At 41.4% G+C, this 18,250-nt stretch overlaps 2 protein-coding genes across 18 annotated transcripts in view; one reads left to right on the top strand and one right to left on the bottom strand.

The window, feature by feature from the left end:
- Positions 1 to 8,918: 8,918 nt before the first annotated feature.
- Positions 8,919 to 12,518, bottom strand: ATG12 (autophagy related 12). Its single transcript, XM_075726309.1, has 4 exons — positions 12,344 to 12,518; positions 12,050 to 12,186; positions 10,388 to 10,450; positions 8,919 to 10,018 (listed from the first exon to the last, which is right to left on the bottom strand). The coding sequence occupies exons 1-4, from the start codon at positions 12,516 to 12,518 to the stop codon at positions 9,959 to 9,961; spliced, it is 435 nt and encodes a 144-aa protein (XP_075582424.1). The 3' UTR covers positions 8,919 to 9,958.
- A 262-nt stretch (positions 12,519 to 12,780) lies between these two features.
- AP3S1 (adaptor related protein complex 3 subunit sigma 1) overlaps positions 12,781 to 18,250 on the top strand; it is a 48,603-nt gene continuing 43,133 nt past the window's right edge. For 16 of the 17 annotated variants that reach the window (XM_075726088.1, XM_075726086.1, XM_075726079.1 and 13 more), the window contains exons 1-2: positions 12,781 to 12,888; positions 16,432 to 16,523. In XM_075726088.1, the coding sequence (XP_075582203.1) occupies positions 12,820 to 12,888; positions 16,432 to 16,523 (161 nt within the window). In that variant the 5' untranslated portion in view covers positions 12,781 to 12,819. The remainder of the gene's footprint in view (positions 12,889 to 16,431; positions 16,524 to 18,250) is intronic. The other variant, XM_075726095.1, reaches the window with a different exon arrangement.

Raw genomic sequence — 18,250 nt, 5'->3', positions numbered from 1 at the left:
TGAAATTTGCCTCCTGTCCATTTTAGATATTGGCTGGTGTCAAAAAATTGCAAGTAGCACCTCTTCTCAGTACTTGCTTGAGTGTTCCCATATAGGCACCATTAAAACTGCTGTAGGTTGGAAAGAGGTAGAACTGGTGTGAAACACCCTGTGCCATTTATTTCAAAGGCAGAATTCACATAATTTTAGAGGTTGTCGGAAACACTGCCCAAAGGAATAAGATATCTTACAAGAATAAGCTCCTGTCAGGATCACCAAAATGGGTGGTGAAATGAACAGTGAGATAAGCTTTCAAACATCTTTTTGTTTTGTTCTGATATTCCCAGAATCTGATTTAAATTATTTTCCAGCAGTTATAACACCTTTCTGCTTATTTGTCCACCTATGTGTTTGGTGATGTTCTGGTATTTAAATCCAGAAACAAAACAAAACAAAAAAGCTTCTGCTGTTAATCCCAGAAACCTCAGAACTTTGATTCCTTGGCCACACTGTTGAAGGGATCATTAGTGATGCCTTTGAATACTGCTAGCAAAAGCATAAGGAGATTTTATACTTTCCTCTGTCACAACTAAGGGATCAGGGTGGATCTACCCATTGCAGTTTCAAACTGCTGTTGTTTCTTATAGCTCACCTATATTGCTGTACCAATTTCTCATATTTTGTTCCTTGATTACCAAAAAATTAAATTCCTTAAATTTCTCAAATTTCTCAAATTTCTCCAGTAGTGATAAAAAATGTTATACTTTTATTTGCTCCTATTCAAAAGTGTTTACACAGGTTTTCATTTTGAATCTTTCAACATTACTTGTTGATCCTTAAAACTTCTACAGGAGTTGATTACTTGGTTGCATGAAAATCACTAGGAACCATATTTATGGCTCTTCAGCTTGTGTTTTCGCTAACACCCCACTGACAGAAATGGCACAAGGATCTGGGCACATACAGCAGTTAACAGATTCCAGCCTCAGTCACTGAGGGTATCTGTCACTGAAAATGTGAAAAAAAAGAAAGGAGAGCATTGTAATCCACACAGCATGGGAATTGTCTTCACATTCTCAGTTGTGTTTCTTATAGTGTACAGCATTTTACCCATTTATTTTTCTTTCTGAAAATCATATATTCATACACCTGTAGAAATTAACTATTGTGCATATTTCTCAACTGTTCTATAATTACAGAATAATACTCAGCCTGTGGGAGGCTTTATTCCAACAAGTGTAAGTAATGTTGTAACTTTCAATTTTATAGGAAAAAGCTTAGGTCCCTTTCAAGACCAATTACTTAAAGCTTATTTGAAAAATAAGTCCAGAGTTGAGGCAAACGGCACACTGAGTCACATCTAGGTATCTTACAATGCAAGATGCAACACTGCAGCTGGTGCTCAGTTCCTCAGGACCTGGACTGCACATCGGTAATGGTATCATGGATAGTCACACATCAATGAAGGTTAAAAAACTACAGAAACAATCATTTTTGATCAGAACTCTACTATACCAACATGCCTCATAAATTAGGTCTCTCACCCTGTCTTTGGGTAGCACTAGTTCTCTCAGTCCTTGGCTTTTCATGATTAGCAGGTACTGAGTACTATATTCCTATTAAATAATGCTGCAAGAATTACATTTGCTAGTTCCTGTCATCAGGGTCTCGTGTCTTGTTTCTCTGACAAACGAGCTATTGCGCTTTGCTTAACAATGGCACACCCTGGTGTTTCTTGGAGGAAATACATAATCACATTTGGTCCTCCCGACTCTGGATGATGCTATGACACCTACAGGACGACACACAGGTACCTCCTACCCATGTGTTCAAATACCACAGTCCCTGAATTGGATATACATTCTTTGGGCTACAGAGAAAGAGCATGCATGTAGCTTCAGGGAAGCAGCATAAAGCTCTAAGGCTTTTTCCTGTATTTCACATTATGCAGCCCTTGTGAAAAGCACAGAACTTCACAGGGTTGACACAGAAAGTCAATAATTCTTGCATTCTTCATGACATAACTTTATCGAGAGGCAGAGAGGAAACCAGTAAACCACTCCTGCTGATACCCTGACAGTTAAAACCTTGTCTTGGAAAACAGGAGTTTGGGCTTTAACCACAGAAAGTCTGCTTTACGGACAAATGCCCAACCACTCAACTATTATCCAAAACACAGGTGCAAGCACTTCCAGGAATTGTTAGACATGACATCTAATTCCAAGAGAGACGTACCAGCTGAAGTGCCCAAGCATTTATTAGCACCTCATATCCTATTGGGGAGCAGCTCACAGGGTTTTCCTCCTGACTTATTGAGGAAAATCTTCAATTAAGATTGATGGAATTAATGAACTCCAGTGTTAGACACTTTGCACCATGCATTGGGCCTGAGTACGTAGCCTGGGATTGAAGATTTTATAATGCAACTTGTCTTTCCAAATAAGAATGGTGGGCAAGTCAAGAGTGGGATCCAGGTGTCTGAATCCTCAAGACTGTTGTGGCAAACAACTATACTGGGTCTCTTTCGTCTGTTAGCCTGAACAGATAATAGTCTCTGTTCACCTAAGTTTCTTTATGTTTGTAGAGAGGGCTTTTTTTAAGAGAAAATCTGGATCTGCAGCTTTAGTGCAAGTTTGGGGGCTATGTGACTGAATGGCAATACCTCTCCGAGGAGGCTTAAGAGAAGAGAACATTTTGTCACACAGATCATAATACAGATAAAAGGTTAATAACCTGCACCAAGGAAACTTGCCTTACTGAAACACAACATTGTGTTGTGTAGTCCCAAAGCATCACAAAAGCGTTACTGCCTTTTCCTTTAAGCTTTGTGTGATTTAAGAAGGACTGCACCCTGCATCTGAAAACCTGAAGTGCCTCAGCCTATGACACCTAGAGTTCCATCCCTTTTATTTCACATGAAGCTCTTTGAACTCTTGGAAGGATACCAATCGCACAGAAGAGACCTTTTGGGTTATAATCAGGAGGAAACATAAGCAAATGTTTGTCGCAGATGTCACTCAGATTGCTATTTGGAAACAATGCACATCTAAAGCAGCAGTTCCCAAACTCTGATCTGGAAGACCAAGCTAAATGATTATGGAGCCCTGCATCCAAGTGAGATGACTCCTTCTGGGGCTGTGGAACAGCACTGCAGCTGTTCCTCAATCATACAAGCTGGAAAGTGAGATTGATCCCTCAGTATGCAACAGATTTTGCATGAGAACATGCTGCTTGCAGTGATTCACAAAAAAAGCCTGAGAACACATTGTATCAAACGTAGATCATGCAGTGAAACGTCACTGGACTACAAAATGCAGTAATCAATGAGTGAAATGAGGGCACCGCATACTAAGTTATGCCATACACTGAAAATGCTAACAGCTACTAAATAGCATGTGTACTGCTGAAGAAAAGAAATAAACCACACTGAAGAGCTGTGAGGCATTAAACCACATAGCACAGAAAGGACTTTTGGAAGAAATTGGTTTGATCCACTTTTCGTGGGACATTAGTACACTATGCATGTGTTACAAATAAAATATTGACATTTCCGTCTGTGAGAAAAACACTTTAAAGTAAGTTTCTGTTTCTTTCAATTTGTGCTATTTATATGAAAAAGCTAAAGTGCTGGCTAGTCTTCTCTGCACTGACAATATTTGCTGTGTAGTTTTCTGTTTGGAGCCCTTCTCTTCTTCGAGGTTTCCTGTTTCAGAGCTGAAGAGCTCTTAATACATTTTAGTTCCCAAGAGTTGCTAGGGTTATTAGTTCTGTTACCAAACTGGGTTTGAGGTAAAGACATTTTTGTCTGCTTTAATGTCATATACTGATTTTTGCAAATGGAACATGTAACTTGAACCTCTTTTTTTACGCTTAAGCCCTCCATGCAATTGTATTTTAACACTATATTCACTCAGTCCAATTGATCTATATTTTTTTATATACATATTATATACATAGGTAATTTTCACGTGGAATTATTCCGTAAGAAGATACAGAGCAAGGACACTGAGACTCCTGTACTTTTTCCTAAGCCTTACTAATTAATGTTCATCAGCTACTTCTAATAAGGAAAGGTATGAGTGAATTGAGATGTAGAAGTAGTACTTCTTCACCATCTATAATCTGCATCCTTAACAAAAAATGTTGCAGAATCTAGCTCTCAGTAGGCATATAAAGCAAGCAGGTATGTAATGATTACGTGGAGAGAAGCCTGGACAACCATTTAAAAAAAGTTCTGAGATTGCTCCTGAAGTTCAAAGAGGCATAATGTTTTTCTCCCCAGAGTTTAATCCTTCTCAATGTGCATACAAGGGATCAAATCACACCTGAAATTGGGACTGTGTATCCACTAACATATATCCCAAGGACTGCCCTCTGGCACAGAGGCCAACTTGCAAAGAACAGTTTGCATCCACATTATTTACCTTTTAACCTCCAGAACAGGCTGGTCATGTCCAAAGTGCCCACGAGAAATGGTGCCTTGCCAACTCCTGAATTGTCCACAGGCCAAAATCTGTGCCAGCAACTGTTCTACCAGCTAACCTTACAGATGACTGAACTACAGTGCCCCAGAAAATTTCCTGGCCGTACTGAGTCTATGGACATAGATGTAGTGTGACTGGCTTAATGTTAAGCTTTTAAAGTACTTATTTTGTTCTCTTTGGTCAGTAACGGGATGCATTCAGTCTTTCTTAACCACCTACTTTAAGATGAAACAACCTCTAAATGAGTTTTTGTCTCTAGATACTTTGGCATCAAGTCAAAAGTTTTCTGTCCAAAATACAGCAAGATGCACCTGACATCTCATGGCATTATGGCTACTGAAGCAAGCACAAAGCATGGACAAGAAAAATATATAGAATTTTATGATGTTTATTTAGCTTTGGGGGCATATTAAGTATGATGCTACCAAAGCTGAAGCATGGTCTCTGCAAATAAAAACAAATACATTTAACATGCTTTCTTGTCAAATCTTTTTGGTCTCTTGATGATACAACACAAGACAAGGTTGAAAACACTTTTTTTAAAATGCACATGGCATTTTATACAAGCTTGTAATAAAGTCATAATCATAACAAAAAATCCAGAGTTAAAGGCATTTTTCCCCCCTTTTTTGTCTCATCTCCAAGTATGAAGATGTTGTAGCACAACAATGCTTTGAGTAACCTTTGTACAACATCCCTGAAGAGTAATTAAGATTTCAGGATAGTCAAGAACAGTGTAAGCAAAAAGCTTGTGCAACTAAAACCAGAATTTGATCTGCAAAATGAGCATGAACAGCAGCAGTGGGATAAAGAGAAGCTGGTTTAGAGTTGAGAAGGAGTTTGCAGAATGGATGTGTGAATTTCCAACCCCCACCTTGACTTTACTGTAGATCAGTACACTCAAGATTATATTGTGGGGATAATTAACACAGACACATCTTCTGTTAATACCTTAGCAGTAATTTTTCAAGACTTAAAAGTAAAGATGACATTTGCTCAATACGCACGTAGGCAATATGACTATGTATTTTATCATTTCACTCTCAGGGTAACTTTGGTTTCACTTAGCTCCTTCATGCTTTCCATGTGCTTTTAAGACTAGTATAAGCTACAGATTAGAAATTTATAATTAATGCTAGTCTCTAAATCATTATCTGAATAATAATTCATATAAATAATGCCTCCCAGTTTAGAGGGTTTGAACTTGGTGATTGTTACCTTGGAAACAGGGCAACTGAATTTTGCATAGTGCTATTTTTTAGTCTCAGGATGTTGTGAAGTACTAAGCCTTTCATAAAACCAGTATAATTTTCCTTTCCAACACTTATCTTTATTTCTCAATCTTTAAAAATCAGTTTATTTACTGAATTTTTCCAATTTGCCTATTTTGTTAATTCAATTAGATAAAACCAAGTGAATTAAATTATATGATAAATATTGGTAGCTCAGTACTGTAGCATCTTTGGATGGAACACAATACTCTTCTGAGTCTACACCTTTTTTCCTTGTCTTATACCACTCTTGCAGGCTTTACTGAAAAGGTCAACCCTTACTTTCGTATCCTTTTCTCCTCCCACTGTAGCAACTGAAGTCACTTAAACTATTCAGTCAACACTTTTGCTCAAGACACACTGAATACAGAGAACATATTCCATGTTCTACTTAAGCTTCTGATGTTTCCAGTTTACTGGAATTACTCTTTTTAAGAAGATAAGTACACACATTTTAAAGCATTTCACAATCATCTATGATTTTAGATGCTGTAACTGTCACATTTTAAAATATGACATTTAACATGTCTTTTGCAAGCTTTGTCATTTGCAAATTTTGCAAGCAACATGCTGCTAATCATTTATTTGTTCACCCGACACATTATCTACTTGACTTATTTGCAGTCTAGTCTGTTATTTAAGAATATGCACATGGAAAAGTTTCTGCCACTTAAAACAGTCACACCCTGACGCCAGACAGAGAGAGCCCATGGTCCTTAAGGAGTTACCAGAGATAAACAAGCACTGACTACCTCCTTGATGCTAGAAGGTAGAAAACTACAGGGAAAAGTGTCAAAAAGAAGTCTCTCCATAAAGAAGGTACAGAAGCTATGGGGGGAATTAGTAGAATTGGAGCTGGCAGTCATTAAAAGGAAAGGAACAGAATAAAGGCAGCCACTTAGAGCATTCAGGAAACAGAAAGCAGCAGCTGGATCAGGTGAGTAGTCACTGTACACTGCTAAACGAGGGGCCAAGAAATAATTAGTTGGGGTTGGAAAAAAATTAAGAGCAGAAAAATGCTGGAGCAAACAGTAATAAATAAATATTGTTCAAGGAACAAGCTGAATCTTAAATAAATGATTCATTCAAATCTGCATGAGTGAGTTATCCAAGTTCAAAAATGCCTGTGGTGAATAAAAGAAATCCAAACCATTACCCATGTGGGTTTTATTACCTTAGAAGGGATCAAGGCAATTGGGTTTTTTTTTTTTTCCAACTCCAGAGGATAAAAATTATCTATAGATTCAACATGAAGGACAATCTGCTACCATTAGCCGGCAAGGTATAATGACCTACAGTCCTCCTTCACCTCGAGATCCTAGTGGGTTTTATTTGTTTTTTTTTTTAAAAAAAACCCCAACCAAACAAACCAAAACACAACTCCCCCCAAAAACCACACACACACACACACACACCCCAATCAACCTTCTTGCATCACTTCTGAAGAGCACATTTGCAGTAGTTTCATTTGTCAAGATCAAATGAGGTGAAAGGCACCAACAGAACATTCTTTAAAGAGATCCAGACTAGTAGCTTATCTTAGGTAAATGTACTGCCACACAGGAGAACAAACTACTTATATTTGTAAGGCCAGCAAGTGGACATACTACGAAAAAGAATGAAAAAAAAAATCTTGGAAAAACTACGCAAATACCTTTGTCCTTGTGTACCCTCTAGTGGCTGTGCAAGGTTATGCTGGCCTCACAGTAACCGAGCAGGCAATTTCCTCAAGACGACAGAATCAGAGTGCTTACCTCTGCAATAGTTCTCGTAAACAGAGAAAGATTCATGAGATCAGGGTTCTGAGCAGGCACAAGTATGGATTATTTGAAGCGTTGAAGTTTACAATCAATTCTGCCTTGTTAGCTTAATCCAACAAATCCAGGTTTTCCACTTAAAAAGTGGTAAAATATATCAAGCTATTCACATAGCAAGCGTTCTTCATCAATTCATTATCTTCATCAATAACATAGACAGTGGGATCGAGTGCACCCTCAGCAAGTGTGCGGACAACACCAAGCTGAGTGGTGCAGTTGACACGCCAGGAGGATGAGATGTCATCCAAAGGGACCTGGACAAGCTGGAGAGGTGGGCCTGTGTGAACCTCATGAGGTTCAACAAGGCCAAGTGCAAGGTCCTGCACCTGGGACGGGGCAACCCCTGATATCAATACAGGCTGGGGATGAAGGGATTGAAAGCAGCCCTGCGGAGAAGGAGTTTGGGGACTGGTGGGTGAAAAGCTGAACATGAGCCAACAATGTGCACTTGCAGCCCAGAAAGCCAACTGAATCCTGGGCTGCATCAAAAGAAGCGTGGCCAGCAGGTCGAGGGAGGTGATTCTGCCCCTCTGCTCTGCTCTGGTGAGACCTCACCTGGAGCACTGCATCCAGCTCTGGGGCCCTCAGCACAAGAAGGACATGGACCTGCTGGAGCGGGTCCAGAGGAGGGCCACCAAAATGATCCGAGGGCTGGAGCACCTCTCCTACGAGGACAGGCTGAGAGAGTTGGGGTTGTTCAGCCTGGAGAAGAGAAGGCTGCAGGGAGACCTTCTTGTGGCCTTTCAGTAGTTAAAGGGGGCCTATAGGAAAGATGGGGACAATCTTTTTAGCAAGGCCTGTTGTGACAGAACAAGGAATAATGGTTTTAAACTAAAGAAGAATAGATTTAGACTAGATATAAAGAAGAAATTTTTTGCAGTGAGGGTGGTGAAGCACTGGAACAGGGTGCCCAGAGAGGTGGTGGAGGCCCCATCCCTAGAAACATTCCAGGTCAGGTCGGACGGGGCTCTGAGCAACCTGATCTGGTTAAAGCTGTCCCTGCTCACTGCAGGGGGCTTGGGCTAGATGACCTCTAAAGGTCTCTTCCAACCCAAAGCATTCTATGATTCTACGATTCTGTGATTCATGGCATGTGCCTGTATTACCATGCCATATATGCAGGCTGCATGCAAACTGCAGTGACATCAGTAAGCTGAGTATTAGTTCTCCCGAAGCCCTCTAAGACTGGAAACAATCTGATACACAGGTTGCAGAGAGCACATAAGAACCACTTATACATGAAACAGCAACGAATGGCTCAAAAGTATTGTACAAGCATGCTTTAAACTAGAATAGGCTGTTTTGCCTGTATGTGCTGAAGTGGATTACATCAGGGACCAAAACTGTCATCCGGCATAAGAACACTCTGGAAGCAAAGAGCTAACATTTAATTTAGCACAGCTTAAACAAACATAAAAGATTGTACAACAGACATTTAAAATAAACCCACAAAAAACACTCCCCACCCCCAAACCCTCCAATAAATAAAAGCAAAGGTCAGTAGCCCAGTCAAGGTACCAAGTCCTCTCCAGGACGAAAAAAAAAAAATCCTTATTATGTTATGACTTAGCAAAGGGATATAAAGTGCATCTTATTTTGTTGATGGAACATGCAGCTGCTGAAACAGCCAAATAACAGCAGCAAAAAGAAGATATAGAGTAGGTTTTTAGCACCTCATCTCTATTTCTTCATCAACTGAAAGATGCAACAGCTAGTCACATCATTCAACTAATGATGCTAGTCATTAAACAGTGCCAGAAGAAATACCTTGGCAAATACTGAAGCATTCAGCCTTCAACAAATACTTACACTACCAACATGATGAAGGCACATGGTGAAGTAATGAGATTATATACCAATACCTACATATTAATTATAAGAAAAAAAAAACCAAAATACCGTCTTGAAATGACATGAGATACTGCATGTTCAAGATGAAGCCTTCACAAAGAACAGAGAGCACGTAACAGATGTACAACATGTCAGAAGTAAACTGAATCCCAGGCTATATGTACAATAGACATCCCTTTTAATAAAAAGGAACTTTTATCTTCCGTACAGCATATAGAGTGACAGAGCTGCCCAGTCCTCCAGACAACTATGAAATAGTTTCCCTTCAGATACAGCAACTGAGAACTAAGCAGCAGGAGAGGTGGCTCTACTCTGTAGATGTCAGATGCAGATTTTTTTTTCTGTACCCCAGATGTACATGAGAAAAAAGCTACATGATCAGATAGCCTAGATAGCTCTTCTTTTATGCTATTCATCTGCACTGTTTTTATAAATGTACAGTCATAAGCAGAAATGCAAAAAATCCTTCTTTCTGTGTGTTTACAGGTTGAGTTGAAGAAGGTTAGTCCCTTTTCCATTTTGAAGACAACACCTAAATAACTGTATTGCTTGTCATTCATCCCCATGCCTGAGTTTTGCAGTAATGCAGCACAAGCTTGCCATCACTTCCAAAGCACTGCAAGAAAAAAAAAAAGAAGAGCCATTAGATTATTCATGGGCTAGCAATGAAGCATGAACATGAAGCAAAACAAACAACCCCCCCTCACCAGATAACTGTCACAGGATACTGTTACCGCCAACAAAGCTCTCCATCATAATGGGAGGCATGACAACATACCGCATGTGAAGGAATGCATTTCCAGAGATTGTATGAAGTCATGTCTCTTTAAATCATATTCATACAGATCTGTGAATATCAACTACATAACATTAAATGCAAGATATTATCAGCATAGCTAGGGACAGTAACAGATTTCAAGTGCCAGAAGTGTACTGACAAATTCTTCTAAGCACATTTGGAAAGGGTATTTAAGATGAAAATCACCTCATAGAGGGTCCCAACTTCTTGGTCTGGAGATGGAGCAAAAGACTGGTTTACATATATGAACTGCAAAAAAAAAAAAAAAAACCACAAACCAGAAGATGGAGATCTCCCATAGATCTCATAGATCGTAGATCACATAGAAGAAACATTCTTCAGCTAGAGGTGGGTAAATCTGTCCTCTCTTCACCATTTATTTTATAACCTTTACAGCCCACAACAAAATACCATGAATTAGTATTTTCACTTCAGTGTGGAGGGGCCTTGTGACTTCCAGGAGTGACCTCTGACTGGCCAACCAGAGCAAGCCAAAGCAAGCGTGCCAGCTGCCTTCTCCTGCAAGTTGACCCATTAGTGTCCCACACAGCAGCACAAAGTGAACTCGCTGGTTTAGTTCTTGCTCTTATTTCAAGTACCCAAACCATTCCCGCTATTCCAAATTTGCTCAATTAGAACAGCAGTCACAGAAATTAGAATTATTTTGTCCTTTTTTAAAGTCATCCTTCTCACTTCCTGCTCCAAACATATATCTGCATATAGTAGTTAGTCCCTAACGTCAAAGAGGACCTCAGGATCTGCAGTGCAAGATGGCAATGTGTAGTAGGGTATCATGTGCTATTTCCAAAGAAGAGTCATAAAATTCCTAGGGCTTTATTCCCAAAGCCCTTAAGCCTTAAGCTTAAACCACATTGGAATATTCCATGCTCTTGTATTTTTTTCCGAGACAATGAGATGGCAGTTAATGAATTAAACTGTTGAGAACATTCATGAACAGTAAATAACTGAACTATTACTCTTCTTTGAGATATTAAGCCTTGGGAAAGAGAAACCTGTCATGATTTCCAGGTGAAAGAGAAGGCTAGTGAAACCGTTCATGCGTATATGCTTAAATAACAGCCTCCAGACCAAGAACAGAGTTATGTCATCTATACTTTAGCTACGCATTTGACTGTTTTATGAGTCGAGCTTTAATTTTCTATCTTAAATGAAAATTTTGAAGTGTGTGGATGCTAAAGAGTTCACTGCTAATCGCAAAATTAGTACAATCATATTTCTGATTCTGTTCCAGCTCTTGCCACTTGGGCTTCACAGGCAGCAACACAGAAACAGTACTGGTAATGTGCTGCCAAACTGCAAACATTTCCAAACTACCCACTTTAAAAGAGAAATCAGTCCTATGACAGTAATTAAACTGTTTGAGAATTAAGTTCTGAAGGAAACAGATGCTAAGATTCAGAAAGCCAACCCCAAACACTTTAGACTTTTTTCCCAAATACTCCTTCTGCATACCCGAATTCTACAGTTACAGTGTGCATGTGAACCTTTCACTGAAATACATCGCCGCACAACATGTGCACAGCTCTGTGTGCCAGCATCAGACAAGAAGACACAAAGACACCACAAAAAGCCCAAAGGCTGCAGCTGAGCACCCGAGCACATCCAAACCGCAGCGCTACGGGGTCATCGCAACGTTGCACTGCTGTGCGTCCTTTGAAGACTTTTTCTGGCGCCCCTAGGCCAAGCTCCCTGCTAAAAGCCTAGCCTCAAAGAGTCCCCCTGCAAGGTGTGACAGCTCGGACCCGGGGCGAGGCGAGCTCCCCGCCGCGGCTGGCTGCCGGCCTCCCCCGTGACGCGCCGGGCCAGGCCGGGCACGCCTGCCCCTACCAGCTGCTCGGAGGCCATCAGCTTGAGGAACTTCTTGATGAAGTCGACGAGGCCCTGGATGGTCCGGGTCCGCTCCACGGCCCACTTCTTGGTCTTCATGATGGGGGTGTCGCCCACGGCCTTCAGCAGGACGTCAACTGCGGGGAGGGGCGCTCGTCAACGCCGCCGGCCGCGGGCCCGCCCCCCACCCCCTCATTGGCCGGAAGCACCCGCTCCCGCCGCCGACTGGCCAGCGCACCTGCCCGTCACCGCACAAGCCCGCCCACCCCCGACAGCGACTTCTCGCCCCATTACTTTTCTTTTTCGTGTCGCCGGCAGGCTCCTCGGTGCCCGGGGAGCCGGCCGGAGGCGGGGCCGGGTCGGCAGCCCCCGCTGCAGCTCCACCTTCCGGGGCTTCCTCCCCACCCTCGCTTCGGCCCTCGCTCTGAGGCGAGGCGGGTGGCGGCTGCTGCTCCTCCGCTTCCGCCATGCTGCTCCCCGGGGGCGGCGGAAGTGACGCGACTCGAGGCGGCTCCGCCAGGGCCGCCTGTGCCTTGCGGCGCGCTGCCTTTCCGTCACGTGACGGGGCGGGGCGCGTCACGTGCGGCAGGAGCCGTTCAGCTGCTAACGGCTGCCCGTCGCCGGCGACGTGGTGCGCGCGACCTGCTTGCCGTCGCCGCCCCGAGAGAGGGGGGGAAGGGCGGGGGGGGGAGGAGGAGGGGAAGGAGGAAGAAGAAGAAGAGGGGCGCAGCGCAGGGAGGCCGGCGGCCGCTGCCGCCCCCCGCCCCACCATGATCAAAGCCATCCTCATCTTCAACAACCACGGCAAGCCGCGGCTCTCCAAGTTCTACCAGCGCTATGTACGGGCGGGCCGGGGCTGCGCCGGGCCTGGGGCCTGGGGGCTGGGGCCTGGGGCCTGGGGGCTGGGGCCTGGGGGCTGGGGGCTGGGGCCTGGGGGCTGGGGGCTGGGGGCTGGGGCCTGGGGGCTGGGCTGGGGCGGGGGGGGCGGCGGCGGCCGGGGAAGGGCAAGGGCAAGGGCGGCCGTCCTCCCGAGATGGCGCTGTTTCCGCCGTACAGCTCCGCCCCCGCTCCCCGGTTTCCTCAGGGCCGGCGGTTCCGAGGCGCGGCTGTGGGGGGTTCGTAGACGGGGACCCGCCGGCCGGGTCCTGCCCCGGCGCCTTCGGCCGTGCCGCCGGCTGCTCTGCGCTGGAGGTGCGGCGTGGGCCGAGGGCCTGGGAGAGTGGAGGGTGCTGAGAGCTGGCAAGAGCCGTCAGTAAGGAAAATGCGATTTCGAAGAAAGCGTTTTGCCCAGCCGGTGTTCTTTTCCCTGGAAATTGTCCTGTAGTAGTACCGAAGGTGAAGGAAGGGAGTCTTGTTCAACGGCAGACTCTGTTCGCTGAGCTTTTCATGGAAGCACTACTCTAAACTCCGCCATGCTTTTTAGCCTGACTTTTGGGGTCTCTGATGTAGTGCTGCGTGTCTCCATGCAGTGGCAGAGGTGTCAGAATTGGGAACATGACTTTATGGGACTCTTAGGTTCAATAAGCAGAGCCTTTTCCTTTGGAAACGTTCAGAGTACTGTAAAAATACCGTTGATGTGAAAAAGGAATGTAATGGAATAGAAAAGTGTATTCTCTTACATTGGAGAAGGCAAGTAGCAAAGCAGCTCTGAAAATGCAGCATGAGCACTTGATCTGAATGAAGAGAAAGTGCAGCCACAGGGAATTAAGAAACAATGTGGAAACAATTGATTTAATTCAAGGATAAGAGATTTTAAGGTAATGGTTTGATGAGGTACTGTTATTTCCTAGCAAATGGGCTAAGCTCTGCTGGGGCTGACCTTGGACATTAAAACACAAGAAAACAACTGATGTTTCCCAGAATTGTGTAACCAAAATGTTCTTTTTCGGTAGTGCTATTACATACTTGGATTTATGGCCACTTACCTGCAATTCCAGCTTTTACAGAAGTCATATTTAACTTTATTGAAAGGCATGTATCTTCTGCATCTTGGAGCAGAAATGATGACTGTGGCACTTCAGTTTGCACTGCCAGGCTTCTAATTAAAGAAGCGTAACTGATACAGATTATTGCTATGGATGACTGAGTTTGATCCCTTCTCCTTAGAAGAGCAATCTGGGGAAATTCTAATCTATGTTTGTGAACCCATTTTCTTCTTTCTCATCAATTCTGGGTTGCCAAGCAGATGTCTTTTGTTTATCATTTATAATTTAAAAATTAAAATGGAATATTCTCACATACACTTATTGATAAGCATTCCTTTTGTGTACATTCCCACTCCCCCATTGATAACTTGCATTGCAGAGGGGTTTTTTGTTTCTTTTCTTTTTTTTTCTGTCAATGTGGAGGTAACAATTAAATAGGTAGATGAAGGACTTTGGAAAAGTATGCAAAACTTGGGTCGATTGGAAACAGTTAACTTCCATTCTCATCTTCCATTCAAATGTAATTATCTTTTTGTGTCTTCTGTTACTGTTGTGTAATCAAAGTCCTGGGAGGGAGAAGAAGCAGGGGAAGGAGAGGAGTGAAAAGTAGGAGGATACCAGATTTTTCTTGTCAGCTCCACTCTGCTCTATTACTTTCATAACTGGGATTAGAATAAATCCTCAAGGATTAAAGTAGGGTAATGTGTCTGTATAAACAGAACACCTTGGAATTTTGAAAGCGTGCATAGCAAGTGAAACTAAGAAATTATGTGATGAGGCGATTTCCCTAAAGCTTTGTGGTGTGTGGAAACAGGTGCAATTGTCTTGATTATCTTTTCGTGGGTGACTGCAATAAGACAGGTTTATTTTATGGAATTTTTTAAACCCATGCATACTTTAATATCGATTGAACCACTACTGGAGGCAAGTCTCAGGTTTTTTCCTACAATCTCTCTAGAAAGCTCTGCTTCATTTGGTCAGGTCTGTGAAAGAGGTATTTGTTTGCTTCATGATACTAAAACTTGTAAAATGCGTGTTACTTTTTTCCCTGATATGTATCAGAATGGAATGAGTTTCTACTGCATAAAGTGGAGTTAATAATCTTTTGCATTAGGTAGCAAAATAGTAATTCATGGCAATTAAATAGGAAGACAGGTGTGCCATGGTTTTATGTTTCAGAATATAGACCTGTGGCCATAATTTCAAAGTTAAAAATAAATTTCTGAACAACTTTGTGAATAAGGGCAGATTCTGAAAACAAAAGTTATTTTAAATACTCAGTATATCAGTTTAAGGGAAAAAAAAAAGACATGTTGTCTTTTTCCTGCTACCACAGAAAAATACAGGGGAAGTAACTGAGATGACTGCAGCAGAGCAAGGCAGACAAAATTTAAGGAACACAAAGTATAGAAGCAGAGGAACCTGCATTTTCTTGTTCTGTGTTTTATGGAGCAACTTACTTCTGCTGGAGCTTTTTGCTGATATCTTTGTGGATTCTAGAGGTTGTTTTGTAAAACAACACATGAATTTAAGGTGATGAACACGAGCCACACCGATGCCAGGCTTTGTTTGCTTAGCAGTCATGCAGCATACTGCACTGTTCTGGCTGAAATCACTTTTGCTTGATGCAAAATGCACCAGTTTTGCTTAGAGTGTGTGTTCATATAATGGTTTAAAATGCTGACTTCCATGCTTGGGCAGGGATGGGGGCTATCTATGCTTGATAACTTTAGGGTTCTGTGCTGTAAAACAAATGCAGACTTTTAGGAATTGTATCTGAATTTTTTGGCTATGGAAGTAGAGACTTGTTAAAAATGAATTCACGCTTACAGAAGGGTAGCAAAAGCAACTGTGCAGGAATGATGAGTCGCAGTGGGGACTCAGGAAGAGTCAAATGAATTCAGACTTGGAAGTGATGTTTCTGATCTGCTAGAGGGAAAGTTAATGGCTTAGGAGAAGCTGTTGCTCATGATGCCATTGTATTTTAAGCTCTTTCTGAAAGAGTTCTGTGTTGTGGGATTTTTAGCTTCCCCACCCCTTCAAGGTTTTGAGACTTTGTTTTCCCCCCTGTTCATGGGTGAAAGTAGTTTCAAATCATGTCTGTAGCTGTTCAGGCTACGGTGGAGATACAGAAAATTCAGAATACTTGAGAAGACTTGCTGTTTACTTGATGAAACTATTTTTAGGTGGCGTCTTTTTAGAAGTTTCTTAAAAACAATCACGCTATTCACAGCTGTTTCTCAGTAATTTATTCTTCTGCAACTTGTAAAAATGTCTTTTTGTGCTGAAATGACAAAAACAATATGCCACATGTTAATTGGCAGATTTAAGGCAGATTTCAGAAGTAGATAGTCTGAGGGTGCTGATATACTTTGTGTTCTATTTCTTAGCAGTGTGTGCTGTGCATTGTTAATTAATCCTTTTTAGCTTGATAGCAAAATATGTTTTCTTTCATAGAGTGAAGATACGCAGCAACAAATTATCAGAGAAACTTTCCATTTAGTATCGAAACGTGACGAAAATGTCTGTAATTTCCTAGAAGGAGGATTGTAAGTATCAAGTTTGAAATAAATGCCCAATACTTATTGGCAAGCAAATATTATTACTGCTGCTTGTAATATAACTGTTTCTACAGTTGTAATGTAAATGCCACGTCGCTTGAGATGTTTTAATACACAATGAATAATACCGTATTGCACCAGGTATACATATTCTTTACTAACTGAAGCATACACATATATATATATGCATATGCATATTGATATATATATGCATGCATATGTATATATAGGGTCAGGTTACAAAATATTTTCATTTCTATTTGAGCAGGCCTCCTACTGCTCAAAGTGAGTTAGGCAATAAAACTAATTTTTTCTAGTGCTTTAACTGACACAGTGCCATATCTAGTGCTATAATTGTTTCATACAGAAGGTGGAGAAGAAGCAGGCAGATGATACCTACCGGTTTTCGTATAATTAAGCTAAAGATTTCTGGTCTCATTTGAACAGGCATTGGCATTTGCCATACCCATTGAGAAAATGAAAATATTTTGTAGCTGGTGCTTTGGCTTGAGCTCCTAAAATTTGAGTGGACAGCCTCTGATAGTAGGATTCCTCAGCCTTTTTATTAGGGTTCACGCTTGCTATATAAACTAGGAAGAAAAAAAAAAAGTAGGTTTCAAATGTGCTAACTAATGCAGTTTCAACGAAGATTTTTTTTATTAATATAGGTAGAGCAAGGTAGGAGGAAAGACAGACTTCTGTCTCTAGAAGACACGCACAAAATAGTCTTTCTTGAATCATCTTCGTTGTTTTTTTAATGTGGTCTTGCTTTAGTTGAAGAGAAGAAATTCTGAAATGGAAAACTGTTTTATTTTGAGCTATTGGTCATCAAGAGTAAATAGTTACAAAGCCACCTTCTAGGAAAAAGGGTCATAATTGATGGAGTAAACTCATGATCTTCAGTCTAAGCATAGAGATTCTCATAGCATGTTAAATATTGTAATTATGGAAATTTCTGGTTACTAACAGTTAGTATGTTAATGCCTAAATTTTCTGTGTGCAGAGTCAATTAAATGCTTAGCTGTACCATGTCAGTGATGATGTCTTTTTCCTGTTAAAGACAATTCCTGATTTTTTTAAAATTTTATTATTTTTTTTAAACTAAAATCATTCTCTTCCAACTACTGATCTGGTGATTCTGTTGTTAGGTTCTTGGAGATGATTTCAAGCTGAAAACATGCTGGCTTGAATTCTGTAAGTGAAAGACAGAAACCATTTGAGCCTTTAAAAAACAAATCACAGCTGTGCAACAAAAAACCCCCAAGAGAACACAATTCTGGCTTTCCTCCTACTGCTCAATTCTGAGTTACCATTTCAATATTTTTTTTCAGTATTTTTTTTTTCAGGACGAGGATCATTTCATAGTTTGTAGTTTACCTAAAGGCCTCAACAGTTTACATATACTAACTCTGTGTCCTGAAGTATTTGAAAGAATTGGGTAAATAAAGCACAAAAGAGGAAACTTTGCCATTTCTTTCCACTTTCACGTTTGTAATATTTTTGTTTGATACTTCTTAAAAGTAGTTCCTGCTCTTTAGGAACAAAAGGTTTCCCCTCCCCCCACCCAAGCATTAATGCAAAGCAATGTGCTTAAACAAAAGTGATCTAAAAGATTTCTTGTTCTTTTTATTTATTCATGTGTTCCTTCTCTATGATGAAGGCAGAAACTAAAGGGATGAGTTACAATACACCAAACAGGTGATCATCAAACAGGT

This window comes from Pelecanus crispus, chromosome Z (genome assembly GCF_030463565.1).
Source record: "Pelecanus crispus isolate bPelCri1 chromosome Z, bPelCri1.pri, whole genome shotgun sequence".
NCBI lineage: Eukaryota > Metazoa > Chordata > Aves > Pelecaniformes > Pelecanidae > Pelecanus > Pelecanus crispus.
The sequence above is the reverse complement of the archived record's forward strand: the minus strand, read 5'-3'. Positions and strand labels throughout refer to the sequence as shown.